This window comes from Capricornis sumatraensis, chromosome 6 (assembly GCF_032405125.1).
Source record: "Capricornis sumatraensis isolate serow.1 chromosome 6, serow.2, whole genome shotgun sequence".
In the NCBI taxonomy this organism is placed as follows: domain Eukaryota; kingdom Metazoa; phylum Chordata; class Mammalia; order Artiodactyla; family Bovidae; genus Capricornis; species Capricornis sumatraensis.
Window position 1 is genome coordinate 93881982 of NC_091074.1, and position 17325 is coordinate 93899306.

At 42.5% G+C, this 17325-nt stretch overlaps 1 protein-coding gene across 2 annotated transcripts in view; it reads left to right on the plus strand.

Annotated features, from left to right (window-relative positions):
• The window catches only part of FAM120A (family with sequence similarity 120 member A), a 117057-nt gene that overhangs the window by 48260 nt on the left and 51472 nt on the right, over positions 1–17325 (plus strand). The window contains exons 6-8 of one of the 2 annotated variants that reach the window (XM_068973747.1): positions 722–724; positions 15932–16029; positions 16269–16546. In XM_068973747.1, coding sequence (XP_068829848.1) covers positions 722–724; positions 15932–16029; positions 16269–16546 — 379 coding nt within the window. The remainder of the gene's footprint in view (positions 1–721; positions 725–15931; positions 16030–16268; positions 16547–17325) is intronic. The other variant, XM_068973746.1, reaches the window with a different exon arrangement.

Sequence of the window (17325 nt, forward strand, 5' to 3'; positions counted from 1 at the left end):
GTCGTCTTCTGGTTTCGTGGCTGCAGTCACCACCTGCAGTGATTTTACAGTCCACAAGAAGGAAATCTGGCACGACTTTCACCTTTTACCCTTCTATTTGCCATGAAGTAATGGGGCCAGGATCTTAGTTTTTGAAATATTTAGTTTTAAGCCGGCTTTTTCACTCTCCTCCTTCTTCCTCACAAGAGAGTCTTTAGTTCCACTCGCTTTCTGTCATTGGAGTGGTATCATCCGCATATCTGAGGTTATTGGTGCTTCTCCTGCCTGTCTAGATTCCAGCTTGTAACTCATACAGCCCAACATTTCTCATGATGTGCTCAGCGTATAGGTAGGTTAAATAGAGTGACAGCAGACAGCCCTGTTATACTCCTTTCTCAATCATGAACCAATCAGTTTGTTCCATACAGAATCTTAACTTGCTTCTTGACCCACATACAGGTTTCTCACGAGATAGGTAAGATGGTCTGGTATTCCCATCTCTTTAAGAGTTTTCCACAGTTTGTTATGAGCTACACAGTCAAAGGCTTTAGGTAGATGCTTTTCTGGTATTCCCTTGCTTTTTCTGTGATATAGCGTATATTGATAATTTGATCTCTGGTTCCTCTGCCTTTTCTAAACCCAGCTTGGACTTCTGAAAGTTCATTGTTCGTGTAATGCTAAAGCCTAGAACGCAAGATTTTAAGCATGACCTCACTAGCATGGGACGTCCCTGGTGGCTTAGCTGGTAAAGAATCCACCTGCAATGTGGGAGACCTGGGTTCAGTCCCTGGGTTGGAAAGATCCCCTGGAGAAAGGAAAGGCTATACACTCCAGAATTTCATGAACTGTTCATGGGGTTGCAAAGAATTGAACAGGACTGAGTGACTTTCACTTTCACTTTACTAGCATGGGAGATGAGTGTGATTGCCCAATGGCTTGAACATTAGTACTACGCTTCTTGGGAATTGGGATGAGGATTGACCTTTTCCAGTCCTGTGGTCATTGCTGGGTCTTCCAGATTTGTTGACATATTGAGTGCAACACATTGATAGCATCATCCTTTAGGGTGTTGAATAGCTCTACTGGAATTCCATCACATCTATCAGCTTTATTGATAGCAGTGCTTCCTAAGACCCACTTAACTTCATGCTCCAGAATGTCTGGCTGTGGGTGACAGACCACACCATCATAGTTATCCAGTTCATTAAGATCTCTTTTTGTACGTCCTCCCATGTATTCCTTTCATCTCTTCTGATCTCTTCAGCATCTACTAGGTCTCTACCATTTCTGTCCTTTATTGTGCCCATCTTTGGGCAAAATGTTCCCTTGATATTTCCAGTTTTCCTGAAGAGATTTGTCATCTTTTCCTTTCTGTTATTTCCCTCTATTTTTATTCACTGTTCATTGAAGAAGGCCTTCTTGTCTCCCTGAAACTCTGCATTTAGTTGGATGTAACTTTCCCTTTCTCCCTTGCTTTTCACTTCTCTCTTCAGCTATTTGTAAAGCCTTCCTGCTTTTCTTTTTCTTTGCAGGGACCCACTAAATGGAGAGTGATGACTGAAATGGAAATCAGAAGCCTAGAAGAGTTAGGGAAATGCTTTCTTGAGTTAGGGAAATATTTTCTTGGCATCCCACATGAGCACCTAAGGCATATTTTCCACAAAAAAATATTCCTAAAAGCAGTAGGTTGATCGTAAGTGGTCTTTTCAAATCATAGTTCATTATGTTATTCTACAGGAAAACACATTCAGAATTTCGAACAACCAAAGCGGAACATAACTTTCTTGTTCATTAGAGCCTGTCTCTATTAATCATTTTAGAAACTAGAATATGTGTAGAGTTTTGGAAAAAAAATGTTACAGAATCATTGTAGAAGCTCAAGAGTATGACTACTGAGAATAAAAATGGGGGGAGTTGATTCTACCCCAAGTTGTTAATCTGGCTAGAATTTTAGGTTCTACCACAGAATAGTTTTCAGAATCTCAGTTCGCTTCAGGACTCTGTATTTTCAAAAGAAAAACCTTCCTGGCCAGATCCATGTGGATTGGCATTGGGAGGTGACTGCTGTGTCTTCCATGCTTTTCCTTCTGAGTCTAGGTAGTTTTCTGCAGGATTGAGGGAAAAAAACCTCAGACCTCCATACTGTTATTGGATGGTGTGGAATTTATGGAAGGAAGTGCACATGCTCCCTGTCTCATTGCTGGGAGGCCTCGTCTGCATAGTGTGTAGTCCCTTTCTTTTTCTAGTCCATACTGTATTTATACTGTGGACTCCCAGAAATTATATATTATGAATGTATACAATAATGGATATATATAATATCCATCTGTATTTATTATATATATTTATGAATTGTATCTACTAGGTAGATTTTTAAAGTAAGTTACAGGTGAGATTAACATTAATTTTAAAGCATTTACCCCATCAGAAACACTGTGTTGGGAATTGGGGATCTAGAGATTAAGTATACTTTTTCCCTTTCCGTCATTGTATTGAATGGCCACCATCAACAGAGAACCCTCAAGTCTACATGTAAGCACAAATAACGTATGTCAAAATTGAGTTGTCAGTAGTATTTGGCTCCCTGATTGAACAAGTAGTTCTTAAACCTTAGCTGTGCTCCATTGTGAATCATTGGCAGAATTTAAGAATAACAAATAATACAGAGATATGAGAGGCCACCTCAGGTTCGTGCATATGGATTATGTAGGCATCAGCCAATCCTTGTCTATTTGTGAAAAGCCATGCAAGAGACACAGAGGCCCACTGCGCCAGCAAAAGCATGCAGTGTGTCCTCATGGCCTTCCTCGTGAAAAACAGATAAGCTGTCACTGCACACTGCTAGAATAGCCACAGTCCACACACTGTCACCATCAAATGCCGGTGAGGACGTGGGACACAGAAACCCTCACTCCTTGCTGGGAGGAATACAATACGAAGTTACAGCCACTCTGAAGACATGGTTGCAGTTTCTTACAAACCCGAACGTACTCTTAGCATACGATCCAGTAATCCTGCTGTGTGGTATTTACCCAAAGGAGTTGAATACTGGCGTTCATGCAGAAACCTGCATGTGAATGTTTATAGCAGCTTTATTCATAGGTGCCAAGACATGGCAGTGACTAGGATATCCTTAACTAGGTGAATGGTTAAGTAAACTGCTACATCCAGACAATGGGCTGTTATCTAGTGCTGAAAAGAGACTGGCTACTTAGCCATGAAAAGACATGGAAGAACCTTAAATATACATTGAAAGAAACTAATATGAAAGGCTATATACTGTTTGATTCCATCTGTGACATTCTGGGAAAGACAAAGCTATGGACACAGTAAGATTGTCAGGGGTTCCAGGGTTGGAGGGTGAGAGAGGAGTGAATAGGCAAAGCATGGAGTTTTTAGAGCAGTGAAAATGTAATGCCGGATTTATGTCATTGAAAATTTGTCCAGACTTTCAGAATACACACCACAAAGAGGAAATCCTAATGTAAACTATAGACTTTAGTTAATAGTAATGTATCCAAGCCAGGCTTCAACAGTACATGAACCGTGAACTTCCAGATGTTCAAGCTGGATTTAGAAAAGGCAGAGGAACCAAAGATCAATTTGCCAACATCTGTTGGATCATCGAAAAAGCACAAGAGTTCCAGAAAAACATCTATTTCTGCTTTATTGACTACGCCAAAGTCTTTGACTGTGTGGATCACAACAAACTGGAAAATTCAAGAGATGGGAAGACCAGACCACCTGACCTGCCTCTTGAGAAGTCTGTATGCAGGTCAGGAAGCAACAGTTAGAACTGGACATGGAACAACAGACTGGTTCCAAATAGAAAAGGAGTATATCAAGCCTGTGTACTGTCACCCTGCTTATTTAACTTATATGCAGAGTACATCATGAGAAATGCTGGGCTGCACGAAGCACAAGCTGGAATCAAGATTGCTGGAAGAAATATCAATAACCTCAGATATGCAGATGACACCACCTTTATGGCAGAAAAGCGAAGAAGAACTAAAGAGCATCTTGATGAAAGTGAAAGAGGAGAGTGAAAAAGTTGCCTTAAAGCTCAACATTCAGAAAACGAAGATCATGGGATCCGGTCCCATCACTTCATGGGAAATAGATGGGGAAACAGTGGAAACTGACAGACTTTATTTTCTTGGGCTCCAAAATCACTGCAGATGGTGACTGCAGCCATGAAATTAAAAGACGCTTACTCTTTGGAAGAAAAGTTATGACTAACCTAGACAGCATATTAAAAAGCAGAGACATTACTGCCAACAAAAGTCCGTCTAGTCAAGGCTATGGTTTTTCCAGTAGTCATATATGGATGTGAGAGTTGGACTATAAAGAAAGCTGAGTGCCACAGAATTGATGCTTTTGAACTGTGGTGTTGGAGAAGATTCTTGAGAGTCCCTTGGACTGCAAGGAGATCCATCCAGTCCATCCTAAAGGAGATCAGTCTTGAATACTGATGCTGGAATGGAAGGACTGATGCTGAAGCTGAAACTCCAATACTTTGGCTACCTGATGTGAAGAGCTGACTCATTGGAAAAGACCCTGATGCTGGGAAAGGTTGAAGGCGAGAGGAGAAGGGGACGACAGAGGATGAGATGTTGGATGGCATCACCAACTCAATGGACGTGAGTCTGAGTAAACTCCAGAAGTTGGTGATGGACCGGGAGGCCTGGCGTGCTGCATCAATATTGGATCATCAGTTGTAACAAATGTACCATAGTAATGCAAGGTGTGTACTTTCTGCTTATGTTTTCTATAAAGTATAATTCCTCGAAAAATAGTCTATTAATTTTTTAAAAAAGAATAGATGAGCTCCTTGATATGTTTACTTCCTACCAGGCACTGTGCTGAGTGTTGAACAAGGTAGTAGACAGGACAGATGTCACTGTTGCCCTTTCAGATGATTGAGATGAGGAATCGTACAGGAAAGTAACAAGAGACAGTCAAGGAATACCAGCCTGGTTAAAACAATACTTGATTAAACCAGTGTTTGGTTCTGTTCAATTAAATTAATGTTTAGGTGAGGTTTGAGTGTAAAGTAGGAATTTAGCAAAATTACAGTATAGAGGAAGAATATATACAGAGGAGACAGAATGTGTAAAGGTTCTGAGGTGGAGGCCAGGATGTAGAAGAAACAAGAATGTGGTTGGAACACAGGAGAGCAAGGGAAGGAGTAGGTGATGCTGGTTGGGCTGGAGTGCAGTGGCCGTGTAGGGCCTTAGACTTACTCTTTGGACCATGAAGACTCATTGAAGGCTTTTTCACTGTGAAAACTTAAAATTATTTTGAAACTATCATATGCACAATATATTTGTACAGTAAATAAAGCAGACATCAGTGGAGTATTACTAGTATCAGAGTCCTATCCTTGTCTCTCCCTGGACACATTCCCCTGTGCTCCAGCACCGTGAATTTTGTATTAATGGTCTCTTTGCTTTTCTTTATTGTGTCTGTGCCCTGAGTACTAATTAGAGCCATGGAAATGGGTGGGATTCCTTGGGGAGGTTTTTGTGGAGGGCACTCTGTAGGGAGGTCTTGAGATAGTGTGCCTCAGGTCAGGGAAGGGGGTGGAGCTGGGGACACAGGGAGAGCAGTGCAACAGCCAGAGGAGTTGCAGCAAGAACAGCTGTCAGAGAGAGGAGGTGGAGGTGCCTGTGGCACTCAGAGCTCCCAGACCCCGTGCAGGTGCATGTGGCTGCCTGGTTCTCAGCAAGGTGTGAGGGATCCTAGAAAAACCAGTATTTTGGCTTTGCACCTTCTTCTATACTGTAAAAGATGGAAGAGGGTAGGATGGGTGGCCAGCCCCAGTCCCCCAAATCTACCTGAACTGTTTCCATAAAGGACTTGAAATGGGAGGGAGGTTTGAACATACTTCAACTTTTAGGTGGATGATGAAATCTGAGAGGGGGGCTGTGAAGGGAAATGGAAGTTGGGAGGGGATCGTGGCCCTGGGTCCCTTGGAGCACAGACGTGTCCGTCTGGTGGGGACCAAGGGATCTGTCAGGACAGCAGTGCATGTGCAAATAATAGAGAATTGTGCAAAGAGAACCATATTGAAATAGGAGCTCTCACCACTAAAGCAAAGAACACATTCTATATAGTGTCCCCAAAGAAAGGACCTCTGGCTATAGAAACTTTGAAGGTGCTGGTAGAGAGGCCCCATGGGCATTTTAACTGGACAGGCTTGCCCAGGTCAGGGGCCGGCACCAGCCTGTGTCCTGACATGTCCTCAAGGTTGGCCGCATTCCTCCAGACTGGGTCAGAGGATCATGACTTATAAAATGCTGAATGGCAAACTTCAGTTCCAACCACTGGTGACCCATCTACAGGAGAACATAAATGCCTCCTGTCTTAACAGGAATAATTAGACACTGTAGTTGGTGCTCCTGGACCCCAGCTCTTGGGACTGGGGCTCAGAAAGGTGCAAGTTCCAGTTTAAGGGAAAAATAAGAACCATTTGGTGGGCTGTCATTCTGGACCATGACTTTGCTGGAAGGCATCACTTTCTGATGTTTTGAGAAAGTGGCTTCCCGTGGATGCAGTCTGCATGGTGCTCAGCAGACTGTTCCGTTGTTTGTTGCCGGGCCTTCTAGGCTGTGTTGACACAACCTATCTTTTTGAAAATATAGCTCTACCTCCCCAACAACGTGCATTCTCAGCATGGGAGGGAATGGTCAGGAGGTGTCCCCCCTGAACATGAAGACAGCCTGTGAAGAAAGATATGGTGCCTGCCGGGCTTCCTTGGCTGATGAGAAGAGTCTCTGAGGTCTCCAGGACTCAGGGTTGCCCGTTCAGGTCCACTGTGGGACACAGTAGCTGTGCAGAGTCCGTAGTGTGACCTGACCAGAATAGAGGGTGATGGCATTGCTCCTGTGGCTTGGTTGAGCTCCTCAGCTGTCACTGCAGGCCAGGAAACATTGCTCTCAGGACCTTATCCACCTGCTGCCATTGCCCATGCACCCACTCTCACTATGCAGGGCCTCCTGCTGCAACCGCTGGCTGTAGCAAGGCCACAGGATCCATATAAGGCAACCTGCTTTGTTCCCACCCAACAGTGTACCTCTGGGACCTTGTTGTGACTTCCCAATGTTTGCTTTCATAGTAGGTTTTTTTTTTTTTTTTTTTCCTGCCTTAGTATTTTTAAAGCTTGTCTAATGTAAAGCCTTTGACTGTGTGGATCACAATAAACTGTGGAAAATTCTGAAAGAGATGGGAATACCAGACTACCTGACCTGCCTCTTGAGAAACCTATATGCAGGTCAGGAAGCAACAGTTAGAACTGGACATGGAACAACAGACTGGTTCCAAGTAGGAAAAGGGGTGTGTCAAGGCTGTATATTGTCACCCTGCTTATTTAACGTATATGCAGAGTACATCATGAGAAACGCTGGGCTGGATGAAGCACAGGCTGAAATCAAGATTGCCGGGAGAAATATCAATAACCTCAGATATGCAGATGATACCACCCTTATGGCAGAAAGGGAAGAGGAACTAAAGAGCCTCTTGATGAAAGTGAAAGAGGAGAGTGAAAAAGTTGGCTTAAAGCTCAACATTCAGAAAACAAAGATCATGGCATCTGGTCCCATCACTTCATGGGAAATAGATGGGGAAACAGTGGAAGCAGTGTCAGACTTTATTTTTCTGGGCTCCAAAATCACTGCAGATGGTGACTGCAGCCATGAAATTAAGACGCTTACTCCTTGGAAGGAAAGTTATGACCAACCTAGATAGTATATTCAAAAGCAGAGACATTACTTTGCCACCAAAGGTCCGTCTAGTCAAGGCTATGGTTTCTTCAGTGGTCATGTATGGATGTGAGAGTTGGACTATGAAGAAAGCTGAGCGCCGAAGAATTGATGCTTTTGATGTGTAGTGTTGGAGAAGACTCTTAAGAGTCCCTTGGACTGCAAGGAGATCTAACCAGTCCATTCTAAAAGAGATCAGCCCTGGGTGTTCTTTGGAAGGACTGATGCTAAAGCTGAAACTCCAGTACTTTGGCAATCTCATGCAAAGAGTTGACTCATTGGAAAAGACCCTGATGCTGGGAGGGATTGGGGGCAGGAGGAGAAGGGGACGACAGAGGATGAGATGGCTGGATGGCATCACCGACTCAATGGACGTGAGTTTGAGTGAACTCCGGGAGTTGGTGATGGACAGGGAGGCCTGGTGTGCTGCGATTCATGGGGTAGCAAAGAGTTGGACACGACTGAGCGACTGAACTGAATGTTTCACAGTGGGGCTGTGCTGTATGTAACCATGTCCTGTGGTCATCATTAGAATATTAAGGTTTTTTTTTTTTACTGTTACAGTAATCATTAAAAAAATTTTTTTTAATTGTCACCAAGTATTTGACATTATACTGTTGCTGACTCTGATGCTGGGAGGGATTGGGGGCAGGAGGAGAAGGGGATGACAGAGGATGAGATGGCTGGATGGCATCACCAACTCCATGGATGTGAGTTTGAGTGAATTCCGGGAGTTGGTGATGGACAGGGAAGCCTGGTGTGCTGCAGTTCATGGGGTCGCAAAGAGTCGGACACGACTGAGCGACTGAACTGAACTGATACTTCAGTAATAAGTTCTTGAAATTTGGCATTCTTTACGAAGTTATATAATATTCGTTCTTTAAAACTTTGTTTACTAAACCCACTTTTTCCAGAATTTTGCTTAAATTTTCTTACCATGGAAAGCTTTAAATGTAACTGAAAAATACAGAGGATAGTGTAGTATCACGAGCATTAGGGCGCCCACTAAGCAGGTGGAACAGATGTCTTCAAAGACATACATTAGGCTTTTCTAAAAGTCATGTCTTAAGGTTTTTATATTTCTTTACCTCATATATGGAATAATAAATCACAGTGTTTTGATTGTTAATTAAATGCTGCATTGTACCTGCCATTCTGTGTTTGCCCTTCTTTTTTTTTTGAGATGTGTGCATGCTCATCGTTTTCAATTTGTATCTTGTTAAAGCTAATGCAAATGGCATTGATGTCAAGTCGCCAGGGGTCTGACAGAATAGATGCTGCCAGAGAGAAGCTAAGATGCTATCATGTTAAATAGAAAGTCCATTTTTTTTCTTTCTCCTTCTTTATCGTTAATTCTCATGCAGGTCATGGGAGTCTCTCGGTCCATTCCTGTGACCTTTCATTCAGTTCTTAGTGAGTTTATTTCAGTTGATGTGGTATGAAGTGCTATAGGCTGTCTGGTCTTGTGGTTTTTTTGAAATTTCATTAAAAAAAAAAACAAACCTGAAAATTAGTCATTTTGGAAGAACTGAAAATATGTCTCCTTTTAGATGTTGTCTGGTTTAAAAGACTGCAAGGGTGTCTTCCTGAGGTGGACACAGCTTGTCATCAGGTCTGTTGGTAGCTTCTCAGTATTCAGTGACAGAAGGGTCTGCCAGTTCAGTTTATCAGTGACTTCTGAATAAAGGCCTTCAGACTGTTCTTTGAGGTTGTGCTTTTTAGAAGTCACAGATGGACAGAAACTATTTTGTCTTGATTTACCATAAACTGTGTAGGTGGCTAGATGAGATTTTGCTGTTTAATGCCTATGATTCAAACCTGATTAAGTGAACCCAGGAATTTAATAGATTTGAGTAAAATTTGGGATAAACTTGTCACTGCTCTGTAAGACTCAGGTAACACGTGAATTTGAATCATGCTATATCCTTTGAAGTCCATGCACATGTTGTTTAAACTCAGGGACAGAAGAAATTTGGATAGCCAGGAATTCTATGTAAGCACCAGGCTACCTCCCAACCACGGACTATTGCTACAACAGTTAAGCACTCAAAGCAGTGCTGTCATTGATGAACTGCTCTAGTTCTCAGAAAGGTCTTTATATTTATGTTGACCTGAAATGTGCTTCCCCAGGTTGGTTTTCATTGCTTATAATTCTTTCAGGTGCCTACTTCTTTATTCATGATCTTACTTTTCTTGGTCCCATACTTAATCTTCCATTGTGGGGGCTTCTTTCCTGAACAGTGACCTCTGACTTTAACTGTGTGGTCTTGCCAGCTGATGTTCTAGGCTGGCATCAGCTGCCCCAGCTCTGAGCTCTTGGGAGTTGGTACTCAATGGAAACTAAGTTCAGTCTTCTAAAAGCCCGGGACGATTTCTGTCTGTCCCTTCCCAGAAAGCCCCATGACTCCCTTGGCTGAGCCCTCATGCCTGGTCTTCAATCCAGCCAGAACTACCAGGCTTCAGAGGCCATACCAGTGTCCTGTTGGTTCCCACTGTCCCTTTCCCGACCTTGCCTTCAGAAGTTATTCATTTGGGAGAGGTGTTAGTTGCTCAGTCATGTCTGACTCTTTGTGACCCCATGGACTGTAGCCCATCAGACTCCTCCTGTCCATGGGATTTTCCAGGTAAAACTCCTGGAATTTAATAGATTTGAGTAAAATTTGGGATGAACTTGTCACTGCTCTGTAAGACTCAGGTAACACGTGAAATTGAATCATGCTGTATCCTTTGAGGTCCATGCACATGTTGTTTAAACTCAGGGACAGAAGAGATTTGTTACCATTTCCTTCTCCAGGGGATCTTCCCAAACCACAGGGATTGAACCCAGGTCTCCTGCATTGCAGGTGGATTCTTTACCGTCTGAGCCACCAGGGAAGCCCAAGGATGAAAACAAATTATGTAAAATTCTCCTTTGTATAACTTTGTGCCTTAACTTCTGTAGAATATTGGTATTGAGTAAATGTGTCAAAATGGTTATCATAGTTTGAAAATTTCGCATTTTTTTTTACAGGCACTGAAAGCTAGTTGTTGGTAGGGAATATACTGACTTATTTCATCTTTAATTTTTCAAAGCTTATGTTTTTTGTGTATCACTTGAAAATCATGTATAAGCACCCATCTCAAATATTTTTAGAATATTACTTTGTTACTGTTGTTTATTTAATGTAACATTGTTACAGTAACATGCCTAGTAATAGATGAATAAATCTTACTTTAATCCAGAGAAAAACTAATTAGCTTCATCCAGGCACAGTGAGTAATTCAAGAGAGTGGATACTATACAACGTATCTTATGTATGAGAGTTCACAGCTAACTAAGAACAATTGAAAGGGCTGCAATGCATGCTTTCTTTCTCTTATTCTCAAGTATTTAATATTTACATATTTTTTAATTAAGAAAATATTTTCCATGTAGTAATCGAACACTTTTTCCTCCTTTCATCTGTCTGCATTCTGCATACCTGAACAAAAGTCTACCTCTGTTAGTAAGTATTTGTGAAAGGAAGAGAATGAGAACTGGTGATGTTAATCTCTGCTCTGTGCACTGGTGTCAATTTTGAGACAGACGCCTTGTCACACAGAAGACAGACAGTGATTCTGCTTAGCTGCATGAGGGCATTGAGAACAAGAACTGATTTACAAGAAGGCATGCAATATGCAGAGGCAGGCCCTTGGGTATCAGACATTTCTGCAGCCATCAGAGAAATGCAGACAAATCAATTCACTTAATAGACTAGGTTATGACAGAAGAGTAACTCGTTCTGTGGGTTCTCAAAAGTTTGTTTGAGGTCAGTGATTGAAATATGACTTTAGAAAATATTCTCTCCTTGGGAATCTTTGCTTTTAAGTTATAATTCTGTATGTTTGTATTGGAGGGTTTCTTTCTCTCTTTCATTTTTTTTAGGGCAGGTGTGTGCTTTCAGGAGGTTTGTAGCATATGATGGTCAAAAATAGAGTGAAACATGAGTGTTCATCTTCGCTTGAGAACTGCTGCATAATTGAAGGGTCCAGTCTCTCATTCTTATTACTTGGAAGTTAAGTATGGCAGGTCAGCTATAAGGGATTGTAAACTAGACTTTTTACAGTGATTTAAGTTATAGTATTAGAGCTTGAGTGGATTTTGTAATACTCTCACCCAAAATCTGGCTAAAATTCATGATCACCAGTTCAGGGACTTTAACAGTTAGAGCATCATGTATCTCATATGTGGAGGTTTGTTAACTTGTGGACCTAACTGTTTGATCAGGAGTGTCTCCTTGTGTGTGCGAGTGCATGAAAATATGCGTGTATGTCTGTGGTAAATGTACATGTTCATGTGAGTGTGTGAGGTGAACATTTGCCTGTATGTGAGCACGTGGACATGTGTGTAGACGGGCCATAAGCCCCATATGCACATGTACCAGTGTCACCATTGCCAGCTGTTTGTCCTGCAGCTGTCTCTATTCAGAGAAAGGTAGAAGCTGGGCCACCGTTTCTGTCTGTGCGAGGTGGGATCAGAGAATTGTGGCATTACCAACTTGAGCTCTAGGAACTAGGAGATGGGATCTTCCAACAGATCATGACTTCTGAGGCTCCTGACTCTCTAGGGTAGTAAGAAGTGAGCCGTGGCCCAAGCCTCAGTGCTCCCAGTGTTCTTTCAGTGAATGAGAGGGTGCATTTGGGGCATGTTATTATTTGGGGTTGGGGGCTATCACATGTACATTACCAGATGGTCAGTACTGAAATCAGATTGATTATATTGTTTGCAGCCAAAGATGGACAAACTCTATACAGTCAAAAACAAGACCTGGAGCTGACTGTGGCTCAGATCATCAGCTCTTTTTTGCAAAATTCAGCCTTAGATTGAAGAAAGTAGGGAAAGAGCACTAGGCCATTCAGGTATGACCTAAAACAGATCCCTTATGATTGTACAGTGTAAATGACAAATAGATTCAAAGGATTAGATCTGATAGACAGTGTACCTGAAAAACTAAGGATGGAGATTAACGTTGTACAGGAGGCAGTGACCAAAACTGTCCCAAAGAAAAAGAAATGCAAGAAGGCAAAGTGAGAAAGGGAAAGATATACCCAACTGAATGCAGAGTTCCAGAGAATAGCAGGTAGAGATAAGAAAGCCTTCTTCAGTGAACAATACAAAGAAATAGAGGAAAACAATAGAATGGGAAAAGACTAGAGATCTCTACAAGAGAATTAGAGATACCAAGGGAAAATTTCATGCAAAGATAGGCACAATAAAAGGCAGAAACTACAAGGACCTAACTGAAGTAGATGAGATTAAAAAGAGGTGGAAAGAATACATAGAACTGTATTTAAAAGGTCCTAACGACCCAGATAGCAGTGATGGTGTGGTCACTACTCTAGAGCCAGACATCCTGGAGTGTGAAGTCAAGTGGGCCTTAGGAAGCATTACTACAAACAAAGCTAGCAGAGGTGATGGGTTTCCAGTTGACCTATTTCAAACCCTAAAAGATGATGCTAGTAAACTGCTACACTCAATATGCCAGTAAATTTGCAAAACTCAGCAGTGGCCACAGTACTAGAAAAGGTCAGTTTTCATTCCAGTCCCAAAGAATGGCAATGCCAAAGAATGCTCAAACTACTGTACAGTTGTGCTCATTTCACGTGCTAGCAAGGTAATGCTCAGAATCCTTCAAGCTAGGCTTCAGCAGTATGTGAACCGAGAACTTCCATACATGTAAGCTGGATTTAGAAAAGGCAGAAGAACCAGGGATCAAATTGCTAACATCCATTGTATCATAGAAAAAGCTAGAGGATTCTAGAAAAACATCTACTTCTGCTTCATTGATTATGCCAAAACCTTTGCCTGTGTGGATCACAACAAAATGTGGAAAACTCTTAAAGAGATGGGAATACCAGACCACCTTAACTATCTCCTGGGAAACCTGAATGCAGGTCAAGAAGCAACAGTTAGAACTTTCCCTGGAACAACAGATTGGTTCAAAATTGGGAAAGGAGTACATTGAGGCATTTATTGTCACCCTGCTTATTTGACTTCTATGCAGAGTACATCATATGAAATGCCAGGCTGGATGAATCACAAGGTGGAATCAGGATCGTTGGGAGAAATATCAACAACCTCAGATATGCAGGAGATATGCAGGTGATACCACTTTAATGGCAGAAAGCAAAGAGGAACTCAAGAACCTCTTGATGAAGGTGAAAGAAGAGAGTGAAAAAGCTAGCTTAAAACTCAGCATTCCAAAAACTAAGATCATGGCATCTGGTCCCATCACGTCATGGCAAATAGATGGGGAAAAAATGGAAACAGTGACAGATTTTATTTTCTTGGGCTCCAAAATCACTGCGGATGGTGACTGCAGCCGTGAAATTAAAAGATACTTGCTCCTCGGAAGGAAAACTATGACAAACCTAGACAGCATATTAAAAAGGAGAGACATTACTTTACCAACAAAGTTCCGTCTAGTCAAAGCTATCGTTTTTCCAGTAGTCATGTATGGATGTGATATTTGGACCATGAAGAAGGCTAGGTGCCCAGAATTGATGCTTTTGAACTGTGGTGCTAGAGAAGACTCTTAAGAGTCCCTTGGACAGCAAGGAAGTCAAACCAGAAAATCCTAAAGGAAATTAACCCTGAATATTCATTGAAAGGACTCTTGCTGAAGCTCCAATATTTTGGTCACCTGATGTGAAGAGCCAACTCATTGGAAAAGACCCTGATGCTGGGAAGGATTGAGGGCAGGAGGAGAAGGAGGTGGCAGAGGATGAGATGGTTGGATGGCATCACTGACTCAATGGACATGAGTTTGAGCAAATTCCAGAAGATAGTGAAGGACAGGGAAGCCTCTGTGCTGTAGTTCATGGGGTTGTAAAGCGTCAGACCCGACTTAGCCACTGAACAGCAACAGTTATTTTTTTGAATTAAATGTGTGTTTATTTTTCTTGACAAATTGTGATTTGTGGGTTGTTTTTCACCTGGTGTCATTTGGATTTTGAGGTAAGAAAAGCGCTCTTCCTGTGCTAAATGGCATTTGCGTTGAGATGACTCTAGACTTGATCTTGTTCTGTTTCTAAATGGAACCTAATGAGATCGTGTGGCCATGGGGGTTTAGGTGGTGTCTATCGTGTGTTCTCTCAGGGTGTGTTTTCTGTGTCAAATGCAGTCTGAGTCCTGATGCCAGCCTCGGGTCTTGTAGTATCCGTGCTTTCCCTCATAGGCTATCTTCTCAGGCACCCCACAAAACCCTAAGGAGTCTCCTCGTTTTTATCACATCAGTAAACCATGATATTGTGAAGTGTGTTTAGCACAAGGGCCACACCAGTCCCTTGTCACTGCATGCTCAGGCCATTGGCCTGCCTGCCTTGCTCATGCTGGCCCCTCCTCTCCTCAGATCTGCAAGGAGACCGAATGTTGTGGACCTGGAGTCTTCTGGACCTTGGACTGCGCTGATTGCTTTATGTCATGTCTTTAAGCTGATAGGGGACCCAGTCCTGCCTAACACTGTGTTTGGGGTCTACTTCTCTACATGTTTTCCATTCTGTGCTTGAGTTTTTAAAGTTAGCACGAGGATAATGAAGAACAAACACCAGGTTTATAAAGTCATCTTCTAAGGAAGCACAAAATCTTACTGACTCTGCACTGCCTGTGTAATGCATATGTAACGTGATCATGGTTTCCTTAACAGTGGAAAAAAACAAAACAGGAATATATATAGCAACTACCACATTTCACTTTTTATACTTAAAAGTGTGCTAGTAGCTTAGAACCTAATTTTAGTTTAAATTGAAGAATTCTGTTGCCTCACATACGGTAGGGGAAGTGCTGTGTCCTTTTATTCCTTTCGAACCTAGAGTACTACAGGGTTTCCAGCTTTGTCAGCAATGAGCAGAGAATGAGAACATCTGTTAGGTTACAGACAGAGACAAACCAGGCATTCAAGGAAATGAACCTAAACAGAAACACAGTCAGATAGTAATTGAAAATTCTTGAAAGTTAGAAATCTAGCCCTAATGTATGAAATTGATCATCGTAAGGTTAAATATTTTTTAATATTTTAAGCATGAATTTCTAAAGGTTTCTGGGAAGTGGAGCCAGTGACGTGCTTGCACCCTGGAGGTGTAAGTCAGATGGCAGTGTGTGTTAGCTGTGCTGTGTCTTGGGGAATGTCCTGCTCACAGTTGTTTATTGTTTTCTTTCCGTATTGATGAAACAGCCAGACCAAATCCGTTTGGAATGCCTGGGATAGTGCCACCGTATGTCCCCCCCCAGATGCTCAACATTCCACAGACCTCTCTGCAAGCAAAGCCTGTGGTAAGGCCTTTCCTGTCCATCCGCAGCTGGTCTGCCCAGCCTTGTCATGGGGGACAGCTGCCTTGAAAGCTACATATGAATCAAATCTTAATGAATGCTAAGATAGTTTCTTAACACTCCTGATATGTGAAGTAGGTGCCAGAATTTGTTGAATTAAAATTTAGCCAAGACCGGGTTATGCTAATGTGTTCTGGGCCATGCAGTATGTGTGCACACGTGATTTGTATGCTCTGTTTAAGGCCCCCCAGGTGCCCAGCCCAGGTGCTCCGGGCCAGGGCCCACACCCGTACAACCTCGCTGAGCCGGCTCTCACCTTGGAAACCAGCGGAAAGAATCTGACTGAGCAGAACTACAGTAACATTCCTCATGAAGGAAAACATACCCCACTGTATGAACGGTCCTCCCCCATCAACCCAGCTCCAAGCGGCAGTCCCAATCACGTGGACTCAGCATACTTTCCTGGTTCTTCTACGTCGTCATCTTCAGACAATGATGAAGGCAGTGGAGGAGCTGCAAAGTGAGTGGTGTATGGAGGAGCTGGTGCTTCCTGGAAGTGTAGCAGCTGCCTTAGGCTGCTTAAGTAGCTTGTAGTCCCCAGAGAAGCTGCCTTCTGGCTGGCTGGCTGGCTGGCCGGCCCATGGCACTGATGGTTGTGTTCAAAGATGCTGTTTGTTGTAGGTAGGTGACAGTTACTCTTTGCTTGACTGGGATTCCTCAGACCAAGAGAAAAGGTTAGACATTTCCTATGGGCTTCCAAGGTTGAAAGTGTGTATTATGCCAGCCCTAGTTCTTGGGTTCCCCTCTTTTTTGGGTGTAATTTTAGCAAACTTAGTTTGTGTGACCACCAAATGTGGTAAAGTTATCTGAGCAAGTTCTACTTGACTCTCTTTGGGCTGGGATTTCCCTACTCCCACCCTCAGAAAGCGTTTTAAATTAGACTTCTATGGTTTTCAGTCTCTTGGCTCCTGGATTGAAGGGGAATCAGAATTTCCTTTTGTTCTGAATTCAGTAACTTGAATCCCAACTCCCCAGATCATAGGACTATTCTTGACATAACACTCTTCACCTAACCAAAACTGTAGAAAGCTGCCAGACCCAGGCTGAAATTCTCCCTGTAGAGAGGAATATTTTAAGCAATGTGTGTCCCTGAATAAATGAGTTTTCAAATATTAATTTGTTAGAATCTGATGGAGAAAGTCTTGAAATGCATAGTCCTCCTCCTCCCCTTACATAACCTTACGTTTCTAAGAAACCTGGTTCAAAAAGAGAAAGAAGAAAGGAAAGGAACAGTCTTTC